Source organism: Mobula hypostoma, chromosome X2 (assembly GCF_963921235.1).
Source record: "Mobula hypostoma chromosome X2, sMobHyp1.1, whole genome shotgun sequence".
Classification (NCBI taxonomy): Eukaryota; Metazoa; Chordata; class Chondrichthyes; order Myliobatiformes; family Myliobatidae; genus Mobula; species Mobula hypostoma.
Window position 1 is genome coordinate 36,835,985 of NC_086129.1, and position 19,747 is coordinate 36,855,731.

At 36.6% G+C, this 19,747-nt stretch overlaps 1 protein-coding gene across 1 annotated transcript in view; it reads right to left on the reverse strand.

Moving 5' to 3' along the window:
- Window positions 1-7,937: 7,937 nt before the first annotated feature.
- The window catches only part of cbl (Cbl proto-oncogene, E3 ubiquitin protein ligase), a 151,679-nt gene continuing 139,869 nt past the window's right edge, over window positions 7,938-19,747 (reverse strand). The window contains exons 11-16 of the mRNA XM_063038490.1: window positions 16,183-16,563; window positions 14,278-14,372; window positions 11,569-11,727; window positions 11,118-11,212; window positions 10,251-10,445; window positions 7,938-9,147 (exon numbers count right to left, since the gene is read on the reverse strand). Of these exons, the coding sequence (XP_062894560.1) occupies window positions 8,879-9,147; window positions 10,251-10,445; window positions 11,118-11,212; window positions 11,569-11,727; window positions 14,278-14,372; window positions 16,183-16,563 (1,194 nt within the window). The 3' untranslated portion in view covers window positions 7,938-8,878. The remainder of the gene's footprint in view (window positions 9,148-10,250; window positions 10,446-11,117; window positions 11,213-11,568; window positions 11,728-14,277; window positions 14,373-16,182; window positions 16,564-19,747) is intronic.

Consider the following 19,747-nt stretch of genomic DNA (forward strand, 5'->3'; position numbering starts at 1 on the left):
CTAGCAAAACCTTTGCAATCAGGTCCCTGCAGTTTCTCAGCTTTTAACTCAGCAGTCTTTTATTACCTATGCTATTTTTCTAATAATCAATTAAAGCAGACTCTTGATTCTCCAGTTTTTTGGAGGGTGTTATCATTTTCTGCAAATACAGGTACGCAATTATTCAATTACTCAGTTTTTTCATTACATTATTATAAATTCCCATGTCTTTATCAATAGTGGATCCTAAGAAAATATGCATAAGGGTCTGCATGAGTTCCCAACCTTTTTTATGCCATAGTGCCTTACCATTAACGGAGGAGTTTGTGGACCCCAGGTTGGGAACCCCTGGTTTAAGAGAAACAAGGAATGTGGTACCTCGGAGTGAATATAGCAATGAATACAGCATGAGTGAGAAAAACAGAAAAAAGTTTAAAATAGAGAGGCAGCAGGCAGAAAAAAATCAGTAGGATGAACAAGTTGAGAAGAGAGGAACTGATCCATAATTCTTCGAGAAAGATATTTGGAGGTAACACAGAATCTAACAGGCAAATCACATTCGTTTCTAAAAGCAAACACTTTTTTGCCAGGGTTGTTGATACTTGCGACCCCTTTCCCCACCTCCACCTCTATTATACAGTATATAAACCATCAATAAAAAAAACACTGCACAAATGTGAGTTCAGCACATCTTTAATACATTTTTCACAATAGCACTTTTCATTTACCATTTCTTAAAACACTTACCAACAGTCAGAGCACTTAAATGAATATAAATTAATTGCACAAAACTTTCCAAATCTGCAATGAGGTTAGGAGTTTTAAAAAAATTACATATTGCAAGCACAAAACCCTGAACAAAGTAAAAGATCATCCTACATCAGTGCAGAATAAAAAATTAATCTCAGGAAATGGACACATTGCTCGAAATAGACACTAAGACTGACCAGTGTGGGCTTAATGGTGAGACTCAACTTCCATCATATCAAAAGTATTGGAGTCACCTCTCACAGTAGCATTTTCACCAAAATTATAATCTTAAGGTTACAGTATTTAAAAATACCATGACTTAAATGTCCTTCAGTTCTGTACATTTCTACATTTATAACATTGAACATATGAAATTTACATAATTTTTTCCAGAGGCTATGAGGCAAAGCAAGTGCATATTTGGAAAGCTGTTGAGTACTCAAAGGGTTAATATTGAGAGCCATTCAAAAACATGTTAGCTTTGGGTAGCTCCCTGCTAAAGTTATGTGTGGCTGTGCTGTCTTCATACACGTGTCTCCTACACTTATATTCAAATGCCAAGTTTGCAATTACTATAGACAACATCGGATCCAACAATGCCAAAATCAGACTGGGGCATACAGAACAACATGATACTCTATTTGTGAAGTCTACATCCTAATTATTCAGGCCACATCACATACAAATCTCCTCTATTCAACTTACAGGAAACAGCCATGCTCATCAGTAAGTTCAAACCTGGGCTCACCACTTCTCCCCTTATTTTTGTGGATCTCAGTTTAATGCAATTTTCATCGAATTCTATTTTCTATACATTAAATGGAATAACTTAACTTCCATAACAAGAGCTCATCAGTGACAGTTCAGATGTCATTTATTGCTAACACATCTTAAAAATTAAGCCAATCTTATAAAATTCAACAATTTGATCAATTTGGCTCAGTTGGTTGCATACTTAGCTCAGGACTCTTTATTATTCTCACCTAATACAAGAGGCCAGAGGCAATATAGTACTGGGAAACTCTTTTACTGTAGGTAATCTCACCCTCCACATGAAACAAAATGCCCCACTTGCTCATAAGGATGCTAATGATCTCAGAACACTCCTTAAGAAACAAGGACTTGGTCCTGTTTCCTGATTCTTTCAACTAAAACTATAGTAATTGGCCATTCATTTCATTACATTTTGTGGATTCTTTCATACAAAGCACACATTGTAATTATTTAAAATACCAGAGACATTTCTTCGAAAGATAAGGTGCTATATTATTTATTTCATAAGGAGGATTTCCCTGCAACTTCATTCTGCACTGGCAACATCCACCAACATCAACAGTGAGCCCAAAAGTCATCATGCTATTGTGAATCAAAACTGACCAAAATTCACAGATCAATCAGACCCTTTTGAGGAGAGAATATCCAGTTTTTTTAAAGAAATGAACCATTTTAAGCAAATTATAAAACAAAAGGATTCAATCAATTTGATGCAAATAATCTGATTCATACGTTCTATCATTTCTGGGTCACATCCACCGTAGATACAATGTCTGAAGCCAACAGGACTATATGTAACTCTGCCTGAAGTCCTGAGAAAACTAGATTTCACAGGGGAAACATGAAAACATGTAAACATGTTCCCTTAAGAGATTTAAAAAAAAATAAAGTAAGAGGGTATATTTTGCCATCCATTTTTGAAATTAGGATAAGCAAAGGCAAAATTACAAAAGCAGACTTTGGATGAAAATAGAATGCATGGTTGTCACTAAAAACTCAGAGCTTAGAAGACAAAGGGCTCCATTATTCATTTAAAAAAACAGTTCTTGAAATGCAAAAATGACCTGATTAGCTGAACACCTATCAACCTAGAAACAAAAATCCTTAATTTACAAATAATCTCAAGCCTCAATTTCAATCCAACTTCACATCTTGTATGTGAAAACATGCTTAGTTTGTAAACTGGGTGAGTACATTAATTTTAAAGTTTGAGCTACACAAAACAGTACAAACTGAACTACAGTTTATATCCCAATAATTAACAGGCAGTGGGTAGCTGTTTGACTGTGAGGGGATTCAGTTCTGCCTTTAACTAGATTCAGCAGATATTAAACTCCTTTCATCTTTTAAGAATCCAAGTCAGATTTCATAGCTTCAAACTGCAAAACTTCTAATACATTTCACAAATTTTAAATCCAGTGATGATAGTTAATTCTGTATTTTTAAGAACAATGCATCACCTTCAGGAAAAAAAAGAATAATCTTGTGTATTTCTCCCCCCAAAAGGTCCTGCAGAAAATTTAGTAACCAGACATGATTCTTCCCAGCAACACACATCAAAGTTGCTGGTGAGCGCAGCAGGCCAGGCAGCATCCCTAGGAAGAGGTACAGTTGACGTTTCGGGCCGAGACCCTTCGTCAGGACTATTCTTCCCCGATCAGATTCAGCAAATGGAACCACGAGACTGAAGAGGATGATATGGCTAATGTGGCCTATGTGAAGCCAGATTGTACACATCCAGTGATCAGGTTAAAAAAAAAATCAAATCTCGTGATCAATAACTAGTTTTATGATGTAACACTATCTTACAGCTGGACAGATAGCCATTTTGCTTTCCCATGAATATATCTTCTGGTCAAACTTGTCAATTATGTAATCCTTTAAAAAATATTTTTACTCAAGGTAATTGTTAAAATATATAATTCTCAGTAATGAATGTTCATTGAGTTAAGCAGTAACTATTTATTCAAAGTTACTGAATAAATCAGCACATAGTGCACTCCAAGCTGTAAAAGATGACATTTTTCTAGACCCCTTTGCTGCTAATAAATTACTAGGTTTAATCACTGGTTCGGGTTACTCTGCTCCCTCTTGGCTGAATTTCCTGTTCAATTTCCATTGGCTAAATTGCTAAATTAGAGTGAGTAACTTTAAATAATACCTCACCCAGGTTCCAATTCAGTTCAAACATAAAATCTGCATATGGAAGGACCCATCACATCAGTCAGTAGAACGATGCAACATGCTCCATCTTGAGTTGCCCAGTTTTCTGACTCAATTTGATATCAAGGTTAGAGTGCTTCCATTTAATTTGTCTGAGACTTTGGTCAGTTTATATGGCCACACCATAATGTACTACCTGACAAATTTGTGTTAGGAAGAAAAATCACCGGAGTGCCACATAATTTACATTATTCTTTAAGGAAATATGTGGGCCTGGTTCCAAGCAGTAGCTGCAAGGGAGAATATTAAGATTTTTAAACAACGTGTCATTAAATTAAAAGCACGGTTAAAAACTGAGATTGCTGCTGAAGTCTTCAAATAAACTCTAACAGAATAGCTTGAAGATGCACAATAAATTCTTCACAAATTAGGAGGATACAAACCAAAAACCCTTTTCCCCCCCGGGAATAGTGAGTCAAGGATCACACATCACTGCCCTTAAAATCTTCCTGAACAGCACTATATTCGACACCATGACCTGAAAAATTATTGTATTTCACAAGTTGCATATAACCTGGCAAACCAAAACTGCACAACTCTGGTTAATACTTTAATGAAATTTAATTACAGCCAGACAAGTGCAATGCTCACATCTTTCTATCAATGTTTCAGGTGAAAGAAAGTCCAATCATTAAAGGAATTCACTAAATATAAATGAGCAAACAAATCTAACCAACACAAAATGCTGCAACCAAGATAAACAACAAGCTAAAAGTCATGCTTTGTGATTACTCAGTAACAAAATCAATTTTGACAACTATCATTTTCCACTCTCCCATCTGTGGCTCAATATACCCAATATGCAACTCCTTCAGTAAGATATACCTGGTATTCTTAAGATTCATGAACCACTCAACACACACAGTGATTTTCAAGAAGAAATTATTACTTAATCTAAACAATTATCTATTTAGGAAAAAAACTGGTTTAAAATTTACAAGATGACTAGGCTATAAAAAATAAGTACATTTTTGTTAAACTTTACATTTCATCAATTAAATTGGCCAGACATACATATTCATCCAGTGTTCAATCCTACCTGACATCAACCAAGATATTTAGACTACACATACTGTTCTGGAAATGGATAAGCAGATCATAGCCAACTTTCCATTCCCAACTATAGACATAATAATTGTATTTAGTAAGATAAATATTCTTCTTTAATCAAGTTTTTAAAAAACATCATGGCTACAAATCAGACAAATTGCAACTTCAATTGAAGGAACAGTCAGTCAGTCTCAGAAGAAAATCCTTAAACTTGCAAATAAAGTTGAAGATTCGGTTAATCAATTAAAACTCAGTTAGAATTGTATACAGTTTATTTTTACGTTTAACCTTTCCATTAAACAGCAGTGATAGGGGAGATGCTAATAGGGAGAACAAGACCAATGTTACCAACCTTAGGAGAGAGAGGAACTTTCTAACTAATTTTGTAATTTTGAACTTTTTGGAGAGCCAGCATGAGCTTTAATTTTAGAGGTTCTTAAGGTTTTAGATAGTTAGTGACCTACGGAGTATGGCCATTTCTAGTAGTTACCCCAGATATAATGATAACTGTTTTAAGACTGGTAGTGGTAGGACATTTGGGATTTGTGAGAGAAGGTTACAGTGGAATATCTCACTACTAGGTTAATGTATGAGGATTGTAATAACTTTTAATGGTTTTCATAAACGTGACACGAGGTATTGTCCTCATAAGTATTAATGCAAAATGTAGCAAGTGTAACATAACAAATAAATATCATGCCATTGCTGTCTTCCTGTCAAATATAGATCTGACAAGATGGTGCATGCCAAGACTGATATGGCAGTTACTAAAGATTTGTGTGTAGAGGATGTAACATGGTGTTTACTTCTAAGAGCAGTTTTGGCTAACATGAGATATAGGCACCCTGTGGAATGCAATACCAAAAGGACTGGGAGGCAAGACCCATAGTGAACTTGGTGTGAATGGCACAGATAAAAAGAATTAGTTGTTGCGAACATGGAATGAAAATGAAGTTGTTAAACCTTAAAAGAGAGGAAATCTGCTTATTGCTAGTTAGATGCCATCCAAGTCCAACAAGCAGATGTCAAACCAGTAACGTACAATTCGAGGTTAATACCTGAATCAGAATTTCCACCTGGCATTGGTTGTAACTATGCAAATTTGAAGTTAAGAATTTCCTGAATTTTCTTATTTCAATACTTAGTCTCTGTGTTATCCTTACTAACAATCCATAAATATACGAAGGACACTGAAATATAAACAAAAGTTATTGTAAGGAATTTTCTGTGTGAAGTATTAAATAGCACTATCCTATTGCATGAAGTGAATGGCCAGATGAGTCCCACAGAAGTTAAAAATCATATATGCCTATAGGTCTTGCAAGAGCGGGAGGGGCAGGAGAGTGGGGTGTGGGGTGTTGGGTGTTTGAGGTGGGGATGACGGGTTCGAAAGTAAACAAGGCAACTGAGAATTATTGCAATTGTTGCAATTTCTAGAGTCAACCCATGGTAGTGGCAATTTTTTCAACTCAAATAAAAACCGCAGATTCTGGAAATTTAAAATTAAAAACAGAATTTTGAAATTCTTAATAGGCTCGGCAGCATCTGTGGCATGAGAAACAAGGTTAATATTTTACATTTCATCAGGATCTCTGAATCTGCTTAAACAATTGTACATGAGAAATCTGTTTTTATTGGATTATGCTCTGAAGTTGGAAGGTGAGGGAACTGGTGTGTTTCAGGACTTTAAACAGATCATGACTTGTCCTGCAATTTCCCTTTGTCAAACAACTTCCCTTTTGTATTAAGTATAAATTTTAAAGTAGAATAGCATCATACATATTCCTGAAAGGTTCTCCACACAGACTAAGCTATACCTCATTTGTTGAGTTGAATTAAAAATTATATCCATCGTTACCTCCAACTCTAAATAGTACACGGGTAAGGAAAAATGAGTTGTACACCAGCAGAGCTGTTATTTGACTGCTGTAACAGTTTAAATTATTAATCTTGACTTTGTTAGGTTTTGAATTAAAAGCACACTTCTACACTTGATGGAAAATATTGCTCAAAACAAAACTACCCTCTGACATTTGAGTGGAATCTAGTCATCAGGAGCTATAGAACTGTACACTGAACTAAATAATGTTCAACTTGCACAGACCAGTGAAATTAACCAAAACTGCTCTTGATCCAATCACTTTTTCTGCTCCTTTTCCTGGACCAGGGAATTGCAATGAATTGCTGCTCCCGTGCAATCTTGGTGTAGACAATTTTAAATTGAAATATAAAACACTCATGTGATGGATTTTTTAAATCAGTTAGAATCACAATCCAATGAAAAACTTTAACAAATTAACTGGGGGAAACTACACATTTGGAATTGCAAGTTTTTGTTAAAAGCTTATGTGCCAAAAACCAAAAAGGTTAGATGTTAGAAACCTGAACCAAATATTAAAAAATCCTAGCAATATTCAAGCCAGGCAACATCTGTGGAGAAAAAGAAAATTCAAATGGGCAAAATATAGATTAGAAGTTTCATCAAAACAAGCAGCTCTGATAAGAGCGCATCAACCTAATACTTGTTGCTCTCTTCAGTGATGTGGCCTGATCTGTCAAGTATTTCTGGGATTTTCTGCATTTAAGTTAAATGTTATAAAGAAATGATTAATGTATTAGAATAACCTTTCATGGATCAAGCTGCAATCTTTTATCCCTGACTTTCAATGAATACACCACATTAAGAAAGTTATAAACAGTCTTATTTTAAGTAAAAAGGATTCTTTTCATTATAAACCTGGAATGATTTAAATAGGGATTGGCTATGCATAAATCAAAAACTGCTTTAAAATCTGTCCAGTGCTAGTGTACAAGTGGTCACATTGCAGTAAATTGCAATTCTTTTGCAATGTTTAACTTTTATATTCAAGTCACATGTTATGCAGAAGCATTTCAAAAAGTGAAAATACAGAATACAAGTGTACAGGGAAACCCATTTACACGCGGAAATCTGCATTTGCTGGAAATTCAAGTAACACACACAAAATGCTGGTGGAACGCAGCAGGCCAGACAGCATCCATAGGAAGAAGCACAGTCGACGTTTCAGGCCGAGACCCTTCGTCAGGACTCACTGACTAGTTAGTCTCAGTTAGTCCTGAAGAAGGGTCTCGACCCAAAACGTCCATTGTGCTTCTTCCTATGGATGCTGTCTGGCCTGCTGCATTCCACCAGCATTGTGTGTGTGTGTGTGTGTGTGTGTGTGTGTGTGTGTGTGTGTGTGTGGAGGGAAACCTATTTTACTGATTTAACTCCTACAAGGTTTTTCACCACTGGCCAAGGTTTTACTTTTTTTTTTTAAAAAGGAGCTATAAATTTGGAATCCAATTATTAGATGCAAATAACTATATAAATACAACTTGGTAATTATTTCTTGTTTTGTGCAAACGATATCTGTTTGTACAAAAATAGACCCTTTTTTTCTGAATGGCAGGCTGATACAAGTGCTAACCTAGTTCCACAACAGTAATTGCACATCTCAGTGGCAGGCATTTACCAGCAACAGCAAGTAAGGTCCCATTTTAAAGCACTTTACTCTGGACCATGACCTCAAAATCCCAACTATTTTAGCACTTCAAACTTAATTTACAACACGTGCACTCAGAGACAGGCTTGTTGCAGTAAATTAATAAATCTTTGAATATCATACATTCCATGTATAGTGCATACTTCAGACTTGTGCTACAGTTTGCAGGAAAATAGTAACATCCATGCATGATGCGCATCTGCTTCTTGAATTTAAGGGAATTCACATTATATTCAAAATATTTATTATAATTAAAAGAATGAACCAATTGAGGTAAGTTTTTCTTTACATATTACAATATTTCTTGCTAAGTGATGACTGCCCTTAAGAATGCAACTTTGTCAAGGCCAATTATCTTGTGATAACTTCAAATATAAATTTTCTTAAAAAAGCCCACAGCTGGAATGGAAAAAGGCAGGGAGCTACCGTCCTTCAGTGTATCAGTAATTGCACAGACCTGATTATTCAAAATGATGAGGCGGCAGGGTTACATGAGGCACGGTGTCACTCAAGCCGAAGCTCATATCAGACAGAACCCGTGAGCGCTGACTTGCCGAAGTCAGTGTCCTGAGGGGTGGTTACGTTGCGATGTGTGCAGGGGAATGAACAGACACAAACTCACGAAGAATACTTTTTGCCATTTCCACATTATTTTGTGCAATAAGCAATGCCTTTTGTATATCCTGATACGAGTAGCCCTGGCTCAAGAGGCTGTTGATCTCAGCTGACAGAGTCTGCTGTTGCTGCAGCAACATATTGCAGCTGTTTGATCGATTAGGACTGAATTTACGTTCCGAGTTGATTCTGCGAGGTAATGGTTTGGGAGGTCTTTCAGGTGCAGATGAATCTGAAATTTAAGTGCAGTAACAAGTTAATGAAACAATCCAAAATTCCCTTATTTTACAATTCTCAAATTATATTCTTTTCTGATGACACCAATTGATGCTGGCTTAAAGGATGTAATTATCCCTCATAACAGCTAGGCAGCAAAATTTAGCAGAGGAAACAAATGTAAGTATTCCTCTTCAAAAATATTCAATTTAAATCTATGCTATTAAATCTATCTATGCAATTATGTTATTGCTCATACTACTCTTCCACCCTATTTCAAGGTATTAAGATTAAAATGTTTTACAATTCCCACTTATAATTCAAGCATTCACAAGATCTTAAACTTAGTACCATCTTTCTTACATGTCACAATCTACCGACTGTTTAACAGGACACTTGGTGTCATTGATTTTGTACTTTGAAATTCAGTGGTCTATTGCTGCACAGACATGGCTGTTCTTCTGGGTTAGTCAATAAAAACATGTTATGAGACAAACACTAAAACATAGCAACAGATGCAAAAGTAACACGGTGAAAGTAAGTTTAAAAATGCAATTTAAGAGCCACAAAACAGAATGCATAACTATTACCTCTCATTATAATACCAACCTTAATATTGAATTAATCAGAACATCACCTTCGAATATACTCAAAAAAAACATTGAGGACCCATCTATTTTTGCAGCTTCTTCAAAAATTAATTCATTTTCCAAACAAAATCAAAAGTGGACGATTGCCAATTGACTGCAATATTAACCTCTATTTATACTCACTCTATGCTGAAAAAGCCCATTCTTGAATAAAACAAAACCCAGATAAAACTACCTAGATAAATAGCAAGTAATAGCCATCCTCCACAAAACAGCTTCACTCCAAACAATTATATTAGTATCCTGCCAGAAAGATCTAGGAATTCGCACTAAATAGAATTAGCCACAAGAATGCTGTGCTGACTGGAGATGGGTTTTCTTTGGTTCCAATGGCTATAGCTTTAGGTGTAGTTACGACACTCAAGAAGCTGGACACCACTCTGAACCAATCCATAACCATATTTTAAGAGTGACAATTGACAGTATTATTAGTAACATTTACTTTTAAAGCAAATGAAATAAGTATCACCTCCTGTATGTGTATTGGGGCCAGGCAGATTCTGTTCAGCAGATGCACTAGCAAATCCTGAAGTGGCATACGAGACATCAGAGAGAGTGCGGCGAGCTGGAGGAAGTGGCACAGGTGGCTTTGGGAAATCATATGCATCATCATCTTCACTATCATCTCTCTCAACCCCGTCACTGATGGCAGAATCACCATTGTCTATAAATAATTAACAACTGAGTGAATGACAAAAGAATTTTCAGAAATCTGGTCTGAGAACTAGCTTTAAGTGTAGAATGTGTAAACATGTAGAGTAAAATTAAAAAGAAGAAAGATGGTGCCACATTAGAAATAAAAATAGTAAACACTGGCCGGCTGGTGGCGCAGTGACATCAGCGCCAGACTTCAGAGCAAAGGCTCCCGAGTTTGAATCCAGCCAGCTTCCCTTGCACGCTTTCCATCCATGCTGGGTTGAGCATTGAGCTAGCAGCTCGGCCTTGTAATAATAAGAAAGCCCGCCCAAAAAAAAACGCCGTCATGACGGCGTCCTGATGACTCCACTCGGAGTTAAGGGCTTTCTTCTTCTATAATAAACACTGGAAACTTCTTGCTCTAATTTCTAGGATCTGCTGGCGCATACGAATCCAAGTCATCTGGTTGATGGCTTAGTGGAGGCAGAGGGAAAATAGAAAAATGGCAAAAAAAAGATGAGAGCAGTTACAGAGAGAATAAGGACAACAAATATGGAAAGATTCAAAATGGAGGGCTAGAACTTTTGCCCAGCAAATCAGGTCATGTTTGTAGAGAGAGAAAAGCCAGCCAAATACCATAGGTGCTTCCTGTTCTACTGAGCATTTCCAGCATTTCTTTTTGTGCGCAGAAGCAACTTACCTGACACAAATTGTGGCAAATCTACACTTGCGGCCTGAGATGATGAAAACATGGATTCGCACATTAGTCTCAATGGGTCAGATTCAGTCAATGTTCTAATTAAAACACACAAAGAAACATTAATAGCAATTAGTAATAAGAAATGGTTTCTTGACTAATGTTTTTCATCAAGCCCACAATTGATAAACTCAACATAAAATCATATTTTAGTAAGTTCAGACAGAAACTTCAGAAAGCACTCATGTATTACATAATGTCATCACCATATAATTCTACATAACCATACTACTTATGACAAATCACTAACATATTCCAGAAATTTGCCTCATATTGCCCTCAGTTTCAGATGAATACAACTGTGATTACTTTTAATCTGGTTCAGATTAGGAATTTGAATCTAAGTAGACTAGCTGCATTAAATAAAAATGTTCAATTAAAATAATTTTCTTACTCTGTATTGTGGCTGCTCTGTGTTTGCAGTGGTCTGGAATCTAAGGAGGTGGTTGCACAGAGAGGAGCATGCACAGGCAATGAAGATGGAGTCATGTAATCAATATCCTCATCACTACTCTCTGAACGTTCCTCTGGTGCAGATGGCTTTGGCAGAGGCCTGAAAGCAGAGTCAAAATTAAAATAGGTTTAATATGTCCCAATCTATTTGTACAAAATTATGCACGGTATCAACATAACCAACATGAAATCCATCACAAATAGCACCATTATAATTGTAAAAAGTATACCATAACAGAGTGATTAAAACAACAGCTGCAAAAACATTGTGTGACTTATTTAACAAAGATTTAAATTTTCTCTGAGAATCTAAACTATTGGGAGTTTTCCACAATGCACAAAAGGCAGTTCTTAGGAAGCTTCCCCCAGACCAAAACATCTGTTACCCAACTGAACCCATTTGGATTTACTGCTGTGGATATTGGGTTAATCTATCGCAGAAGAGACAAAATTCAGTTTATTAGGTCTTTCCAACAATTGCATTAAGTTATATTTTCCCCTCTGAACTAGATCTTATCCTGAATGGTAACAAATTTAATGCTATTGTACAATGCACTACAATGAAAGCTACAGGAGCTCAGTATCCAGATGTCATTGGGTTCCCAACTTACACTATAATCAGAAACTGATTCTGAAGTGTGCCATGGACATGAAGTCAAAAGGTATGTATTGGATTGGTAGATTAAACTGGAGTCTAAAGTGGGATACTATATAAATATCAAAGTTAATTTCCTAAATTAAATAATGGCATGTTTAGAAATTAAGCAGTCTACTGCTGCTCACTGAATCTTTTTGAAATATAATTTAAAACATACAATATTTAGTATTTGAAATAACAGTTAGACCATAATGTATGTATGCATGTATGTGTGTGTATATATATCTCGCGAGAGAACGAACTGCACAGATAAATTGGCATAGCCAATAAAATTTTGCTACAAAATTTTACCGTAAGCACCTTTTTATAGATTTTGGTGGATTTGTCCTTTAATTATAAAATAGCCATTTAATAGTTACCCAAAAGCTGTGTATCAGATCCAGTGCTATGATTCCTATTAACACAACTAAACAAGGAACTTTACATACCCACTTCACCTCAAGTAATTATGGCCCAACTTTATTAAAAGGGATAAGCACAATTTGTGTGTCTCACACATGGTCAAACTTTAACTGGCCTTGAATAAAAGTACTTAGTAGAATTTAATTTCTGTTGCACAATTAAACAAGCACTCAATGTAGAATCAAAAAAACACTTGAGGCATTCCAAATGACTAGATGCCAAGTGTAGCCACAAATGTTATAATGACAGTATTACAGTAGCTATGAAGAGTTGCTTACAGGAGAAAATTTCAGTCTACCAGAGTACAACTGAAAGAGGCAGCATCTTTCATTAAGGAGCCTCACCAACCAGGTCATGCCCTCTTCTCATTACTAGCATTGGGGAGGAGGTACAGAAGCCTGAAGACCCACACTCAATGTTTTAGGAACAGTTTTAGGATCAGATTTCTGAGCAGTCCATGAACACTATTTACTCATTCCTCTTTTTTTGCACTATTTATTGCAACTTCTGGCAATTGTTATGTCTTGCACTGTACTGCTGTCTCAAATATAACAGATTTCCTGACATATATCAGAAATAATAAACCTGAATCTAGTACATGACAGAAGTGACTTTCTTAAATGATAGCCTTTAAGCCTAAGTTTCAGAAAAGTTTTCACATGAATAAATTTTGTATTTGAGGTTCTTTCAAGCAGAAAAGATGCAACTGAGAACACTGAAATTAGAACATTGCAATAACAGTGAACAGAAATAATAGTGAACAGAAACATCTTCCAAACAAAATGGAATATTTATAAGTTAGGTTGACAGATACCTAAAAAATACAATGCTCTAATGACATCAGGGTGGAATGGAAAAAAATCAATACTTAAATTACAACTGTAAAAACAAACTAACAGCAAGGATAATAAAGTCAACTGAAGGTCCGACTTCCAGTACTATCCAATTATCCACATGGGAAGCAATAAGGGTTTAGCTATTTGACATGGATAGGGTTGGACTCAACAGTAAAACAAGTTCTATCTTTAAAAAGCACTGCCAAATGGTCAAAGTACCAGCATCCACAGAGGAACACCACAACACGTACAAATTCGCCAACCCTTCACTTTTTGTGTGGAGTTATACCACAAGAAAGCATACGAGCAAGTTTTTGGCTCATGCCTTTTCTCCCATACCTCTACCAACCATGGGTTGTTACTAAGAACAAAACTTTTGTGGAGTCCTTCAGCAGAAACACTAAACAGTAGGGCTGAAGAGGAATAAAAATGACTTTACCACGAACTTACTATTAATACATTATGTACAAGCTTAAGGTTCTCCTCTCTATTGGAGATGTACAAAACCAATATTAACATCTGCGTACAATTTTTTTCTATATTGTCATGGATTGCATTGTACTGCTGCCACTAAATTAACAAATTTCATAACATATGCTGGTGATATTAAACCTGATTCTGAAACGATATGCAAAAGGATTATCAGTGCATTAAAAAAAGTTAAGGTATTCATTTACTTGCACACAATTTATACAAATACTGCAAACCAATATGTGACAGGCAGCAATAATCATCAATATAAGGCTGCAATTACCTTGTAGCAAGAGAATAAATAGCATTCGCTGACGCAGAGGGTTTCACTTTGGAGTTGTCATACTCCGAAATATCATTCACTGCACCACTGAAAGCCTGCAATAATTAGAAGATTAGAGGGTTTGGGTGTGCTTCACTTTACAGGAGGTTAGATATATTGGAGTATTTTATGTATGAGGTAACTGTGAGGTAGTTTTCCCATTCCCATTTATCATGCAGAATCTTTTAAAGCCCTTTACACGTTATAAAGTACATCTATAAGTAGACTTACAAGTATATTCTGTTTTCTTTTACTCAATCTTTGATAACTTCTCTCATGAGTAAGAGGTTGAACACAAGTCTGTGGCTTGTGCTTTATTGGTGATGTATTAGTATTAAATTGTCTTGTAAACCTATGTATTTATATTGGTAACCTGAATTTTGCTCTTGCAGTTAATGGACCTCAAGCTAACAAACCTTAAAAATCAAGATAATCATATCAAAGTCAATCACATGCAGTGCACCTATCCATGTTTAGGAAGAATTACTGCAGAATCTAACTACCTTTCAAAGATTCCAGAGATTAAGTAGAGGATCCCACGTCATATGTTGCACACTTCAGAGATCCTTTTTTTTTAAAAAAAAAATCATCATCCCTTTTCCAGAATTATTCAGTAAAACATTTAAATAAAAACTTACTTTTTATAACTGTGCCCCACTTTTACCTTATTGCATCAACTTCAGGGGAGAGGTAGCTCCAACTTGAAAACGCAGTTTTTAAAATCGTGTCTGAAAGTTCACACTAGATTTTTTTTTCAGTCTGATTCTTTTTTTTAAATAATTCAACTTATAGTTAATATAATTTTCTAGATCTTTTCCCAATTGTTTACCATCTGACATTTATATAAGATTACTTCAACAATGCCTCCAGTAAAACTCAAACATACCCCACCTCTGCTCAGAACTTATCTTGGTGCCATGGCTTGTGGCTTTCCACATTAGTAACGAAATATCACCCTTGTGCTTTGGTAACCAGAATAGGTAAGAGTACAAATCATAAACAAAAGAGATTCTAGGAATCTTGAGCAACACACACAAAATGCTGGAGCAACTCAGCAAATCGCAGCACCTATGGAGGGGAATAAACAGTTGAAGTTTCAGGCCAAGACCCTTCATCAGAACTGAAAAGAAAGGGGAAAGAAGCCAGAATAATAAGGGGGGGGGGGAGAGGGGAAGGAATACAAGTGGGCAGGTGATAAGCAAAACCAAGCAAGGGGTTAGGTAGGTGGGTGGAGGAGGTGAAGAAAGAAGCTCGATGGTAATAGATAGAAGAGATAAAGTGCTGAAGGAGGAGGGACCTCATAGGAGAAAACAGTGGACCATGGAAGAATGGGAAGAGCACCAGAGGGAGGTGATGATTGAAGTTACAGAGAATGGTGTGCTGGATAGGGGCTCTCGTGGGATGGTAGGTAAGGTGTTATGGTGGTGGGAGGATAGGTTGAGATAAGTATGCAGGAAAATGCTCAAGGTACACTGACTAAAACCAGAGCACAATTTGATCATGGGCCCCTCTACATTCATCTGTCTTGGGTTTTTTTTGCAGAATACTGTTCTATATCAAATGGACATGCTTAAGATTTGTTGGATGGTTTTGCCCATACACCAGTGATAAACGTCAACTCCCATTGCCCTCTCTTCTTCCATATTTTATTCAATTCACTTTGAAATCCTAAGATGTCTCCTTTGATTTCACAGCACTTCTTAAATCAACATTTTGTTAAACTTAAGCTCCAATCACTTCCATTAAAATTAAAGGTGAAGCAAAGAACAAAGATTCTGGATATGCAATTATTTAAGATGCTGTCTGGTAGTGATCCCACCACTTGGGTATGAAATATCCAACAGTAACAAAAAAAAAAATCCTTACCACGGGACTGTCAAGCCCAAGTGAGCTGCTATGCCTAACTGCCTCCGTCCTAGTGTCCATCTGAGATGTCAGTGGTAGAGGCAAAGAATGTCTGTTGGATAATTCTCGGCCTGTCCACCTGTCTCCAACGTTAAGGGTCTGGACAGATGGCTTAGTTGCCTGAGATCGTGAGTGCCAGGGTTCTCCAGGTCGGGTAGGTGGCGCAAGAGGTAGCTTATCTCTTGCGGGGAGGTCATTTGGTGTGCTCGGTAAAGGGCGCCTCTGCATACGAGAATCCATGTTTGCAGATGGATGTCGCTCAGGTGGTGGAGGCGGAAGATCTCGATGCGATGGAGGAACCGGTAAAGGTTTATCCTGCTTATGTGAGCCACTAGATGAAGCCTGTGTGGGAACAATGTAAAAAAAAAGATACCCCTTGAATAATTAAATGTGCTTTATTTAGAAATGCACAAATACTGGCCATTCTGGATGTTAAGAAAGTTGACCCTGATCAACAGAAAAAGGATTAATTACAAATATAAAAACACAAAATAATTGATTGCATAAGTATCTACCCCCTTTAACATGACACATCAAATCATCACTGGTGCAGCCAATTGGTTTTAGAAGTCACATAATTAGTTAGATGGAGATCACCTGTGTGCAGTCAAGGTGTTTCAACTGATTGTAGTAAAACTACACCTGTATCTGGACTGTCCAACTACTGGTGAGTCAGTATCCTGGCAAAAACTACACCATGAAGACAAAAGAACACTCAAAGCAGCTCCATGAAAAGGTTATTGAAAAGCACAAGTCAGGAGATGGATTCAAAAAAATTACCAAGTTACTGAATATCCCTTAGATACAGTTAAGTCAATCATCAAGAAATGGAAAGAATATGGCACAGCTGTATATCTGCCTACAGCTGGCCGTCCTCAAAAACTGAGTGACCGTGCAAGAAAGGACTAGTGAGGGAGGCCACCAAGAGACCTATGACAACTCTGGAGGAGTTACAAGCTTACTGAGATGGGAGAGACTGCGCACACAACAACTGTCACCCGGATGCTTCACCAGTCACAGCTTTAAGGGACAATGGCAAAGGGAAAGCCACTCTCGAAAAAAAATCACATGAAATCCCGGCTAGAGTTTGCCAGAAGGCATGTGGGAGACTCTGAAATCAGCTGGAAGGAGTTTCTATGGCCTGATGAAACCAAAGTTGAACATTTTGGCTAAAAGACTAAACGCTATGTTTCGCGTAAGCCAAACACCACATATCATCAAAAGCACACCATCCTTGCCTTGAAACATGGTGGTGGCTACATCATGCTGTGGGGATGCTTCCCTGCAGCGGGCCCTGGAAGGCTTGTGAAGGTAGAGGGTAAAACAAATGCAGTAAAATACAGGGGAATCCTAGAGGAAAATCTGATGCAGTCTGCAAGAGAACTGTGACTTGGGAGAAGATTTGTTTTCCAGCAAGATGATGACCTCAAGCATAAAGCCAAAGCTACACAGGAATGGCTTAAAATCAAAGTTAATGTCCTGGAGTGGCCAAGTCAGAATCCAATTCAGACTTTGTGGCTGGACTTGAAAAGGGCTGTTCATTCATGATCCCCATGCAATCTGATGGAGCTTGAGCAGTTTTGTAAGGAAGAATGGGGGGAAATTGCAGTGTTCAGATGTACAAAGCTGATAGAGACCTATCCACACAGACTCAAGGCTGTATTTGCTGTCAAAGGTGCATCTACTAAATACTGATTTGAAGGGGGTGAATAATTATGTAATCATTCATTTTATGTTTATAATTGTAATAAATTTCGACCAATTTGTAGAAAATTGTTTTCACTTTGACACAGAAGTATATTTTCTGTTGATCAGTGTCAAAAAGCCAAATTAAATCCACTGTGATTCATGTTGTAAAATAATAAAACCTGAAAACTTCTGGGGAGGGGTGGAGGGTGAATACTTTTTATAGACACTAAGTTAATTCAGTCATCTTATGTACAGCTGCAAAATGAGAAATGGTGATGTTTATACAAAATATACAGCAATTTCCATTTTCCAATTTCTTTCAATATTCGATGTAGACATCAGACTCATGACACTTATTCTGATAGTAAGTGGCAAGTTGTAACTCAAAACAGATATAATAGTTTTGTATTTTTCATTACCACATGCCAAAAAGGTCATCAGCCGTTAAACCTATCGTTTCGACATACCACAACTTCCCCAATCCATTTTGATAAAAATCTTGCCAACTGACATCAATTTAAAACAGAACAATGACCATCGTTATCTTGCAACTTCATGATAACAGTGTGCCACAATTCTGGAATGGATTTATCAATGCTCCAGATTGCCAGTATTCAAGTCATATTTCTCTTGGTAATGTATCTCTTCTCCTTTGGTATTCTTTACTTCATTACCTTCAGCAGATAATGAAAAAAAAATCATCTTGTTCATTTCTTTTAAGGGAGCTTCTTTTTACGTTAATCAGTTTGTCCTTTGATGGGACCTCTTTCAGTCTTTTTTTTCCTGTTAAATTTTCATTAGTGTGTAATAAATGGTACTCCTACAATTGCTTCCTTTGCAAAGATCTCCCAAAAAAGCTAACCCAACACAATTTCCTTTCAAAAAAAACTCAACCATTTTGGAATTCTTGTTAGTTTCCCTGGTGTCTCTTCAGTATTATTGGACAGATGCAAGGATAGTTCACCAACTCAAATAAACCCTCATTTTCCTGAACAACTGAAGTCATCATGGACAATTCTCCTCCACATTTCCACTTCTGTTCCCAAGCTCCAGTTCATTCATCATTTTTTTGTTGTAACTTTTTCATTTCAAAGTGTTAAACTTAATTCCCACTTCATTCTAATTTGTATCATTATTTCTCCTGGACAGTCCTTGAAACTCAAAACTCATCTCCCAACATCTTTCTCTCTTAAAGTTAAGAAAGAAGTCTGAGGTAGCAAATTGCTACTTACTAATTTAATAACAATAAAATTGCTTGATGTATTTTTATATATGCTTTCATAGTGGAGTAAGACAAAGTATCAATGGTACATGCATCTGAGCATTAAGAGAACAGCAGATTTAACCTAACAAAAACTTGATAATGGAGAAAAATCCTCAAGACCTGATAATTTCCACTCAGGAACAGATGAACAGATAAATCTTTTTTAAAAAAAAATAAAGCTCTACATTCATCAATTCCTTTTGATTGCAAATACAAGTGTTCTTTTTCTAAGGCAGGAAAAAATAGATGCCAAGAACCATAGAGTTAGCTATGTCATAAAGACGCTAACCCTTTGGCCTACCAATGCTCATGTTAACCTTTATGCCTACCTACATTCATCTCATTTGACTGCACTAGATTTATATCCTTGTATGTCTTGCTCATTTCTCTGAACAATATGTACAAAATATCAACCACTTTTGGAAAAAAAACTTAGAAGATAGAATATAGAACACTACAGCACTGTAGCCCATGATATTGTGCCAACCTTTTAACCTTCTCTAAGAAGAATCTATCCCTTCCCTCCTACATTGCCCTCCAGTTTTCTATCAACCATGTTTCTATCTAAGAGTT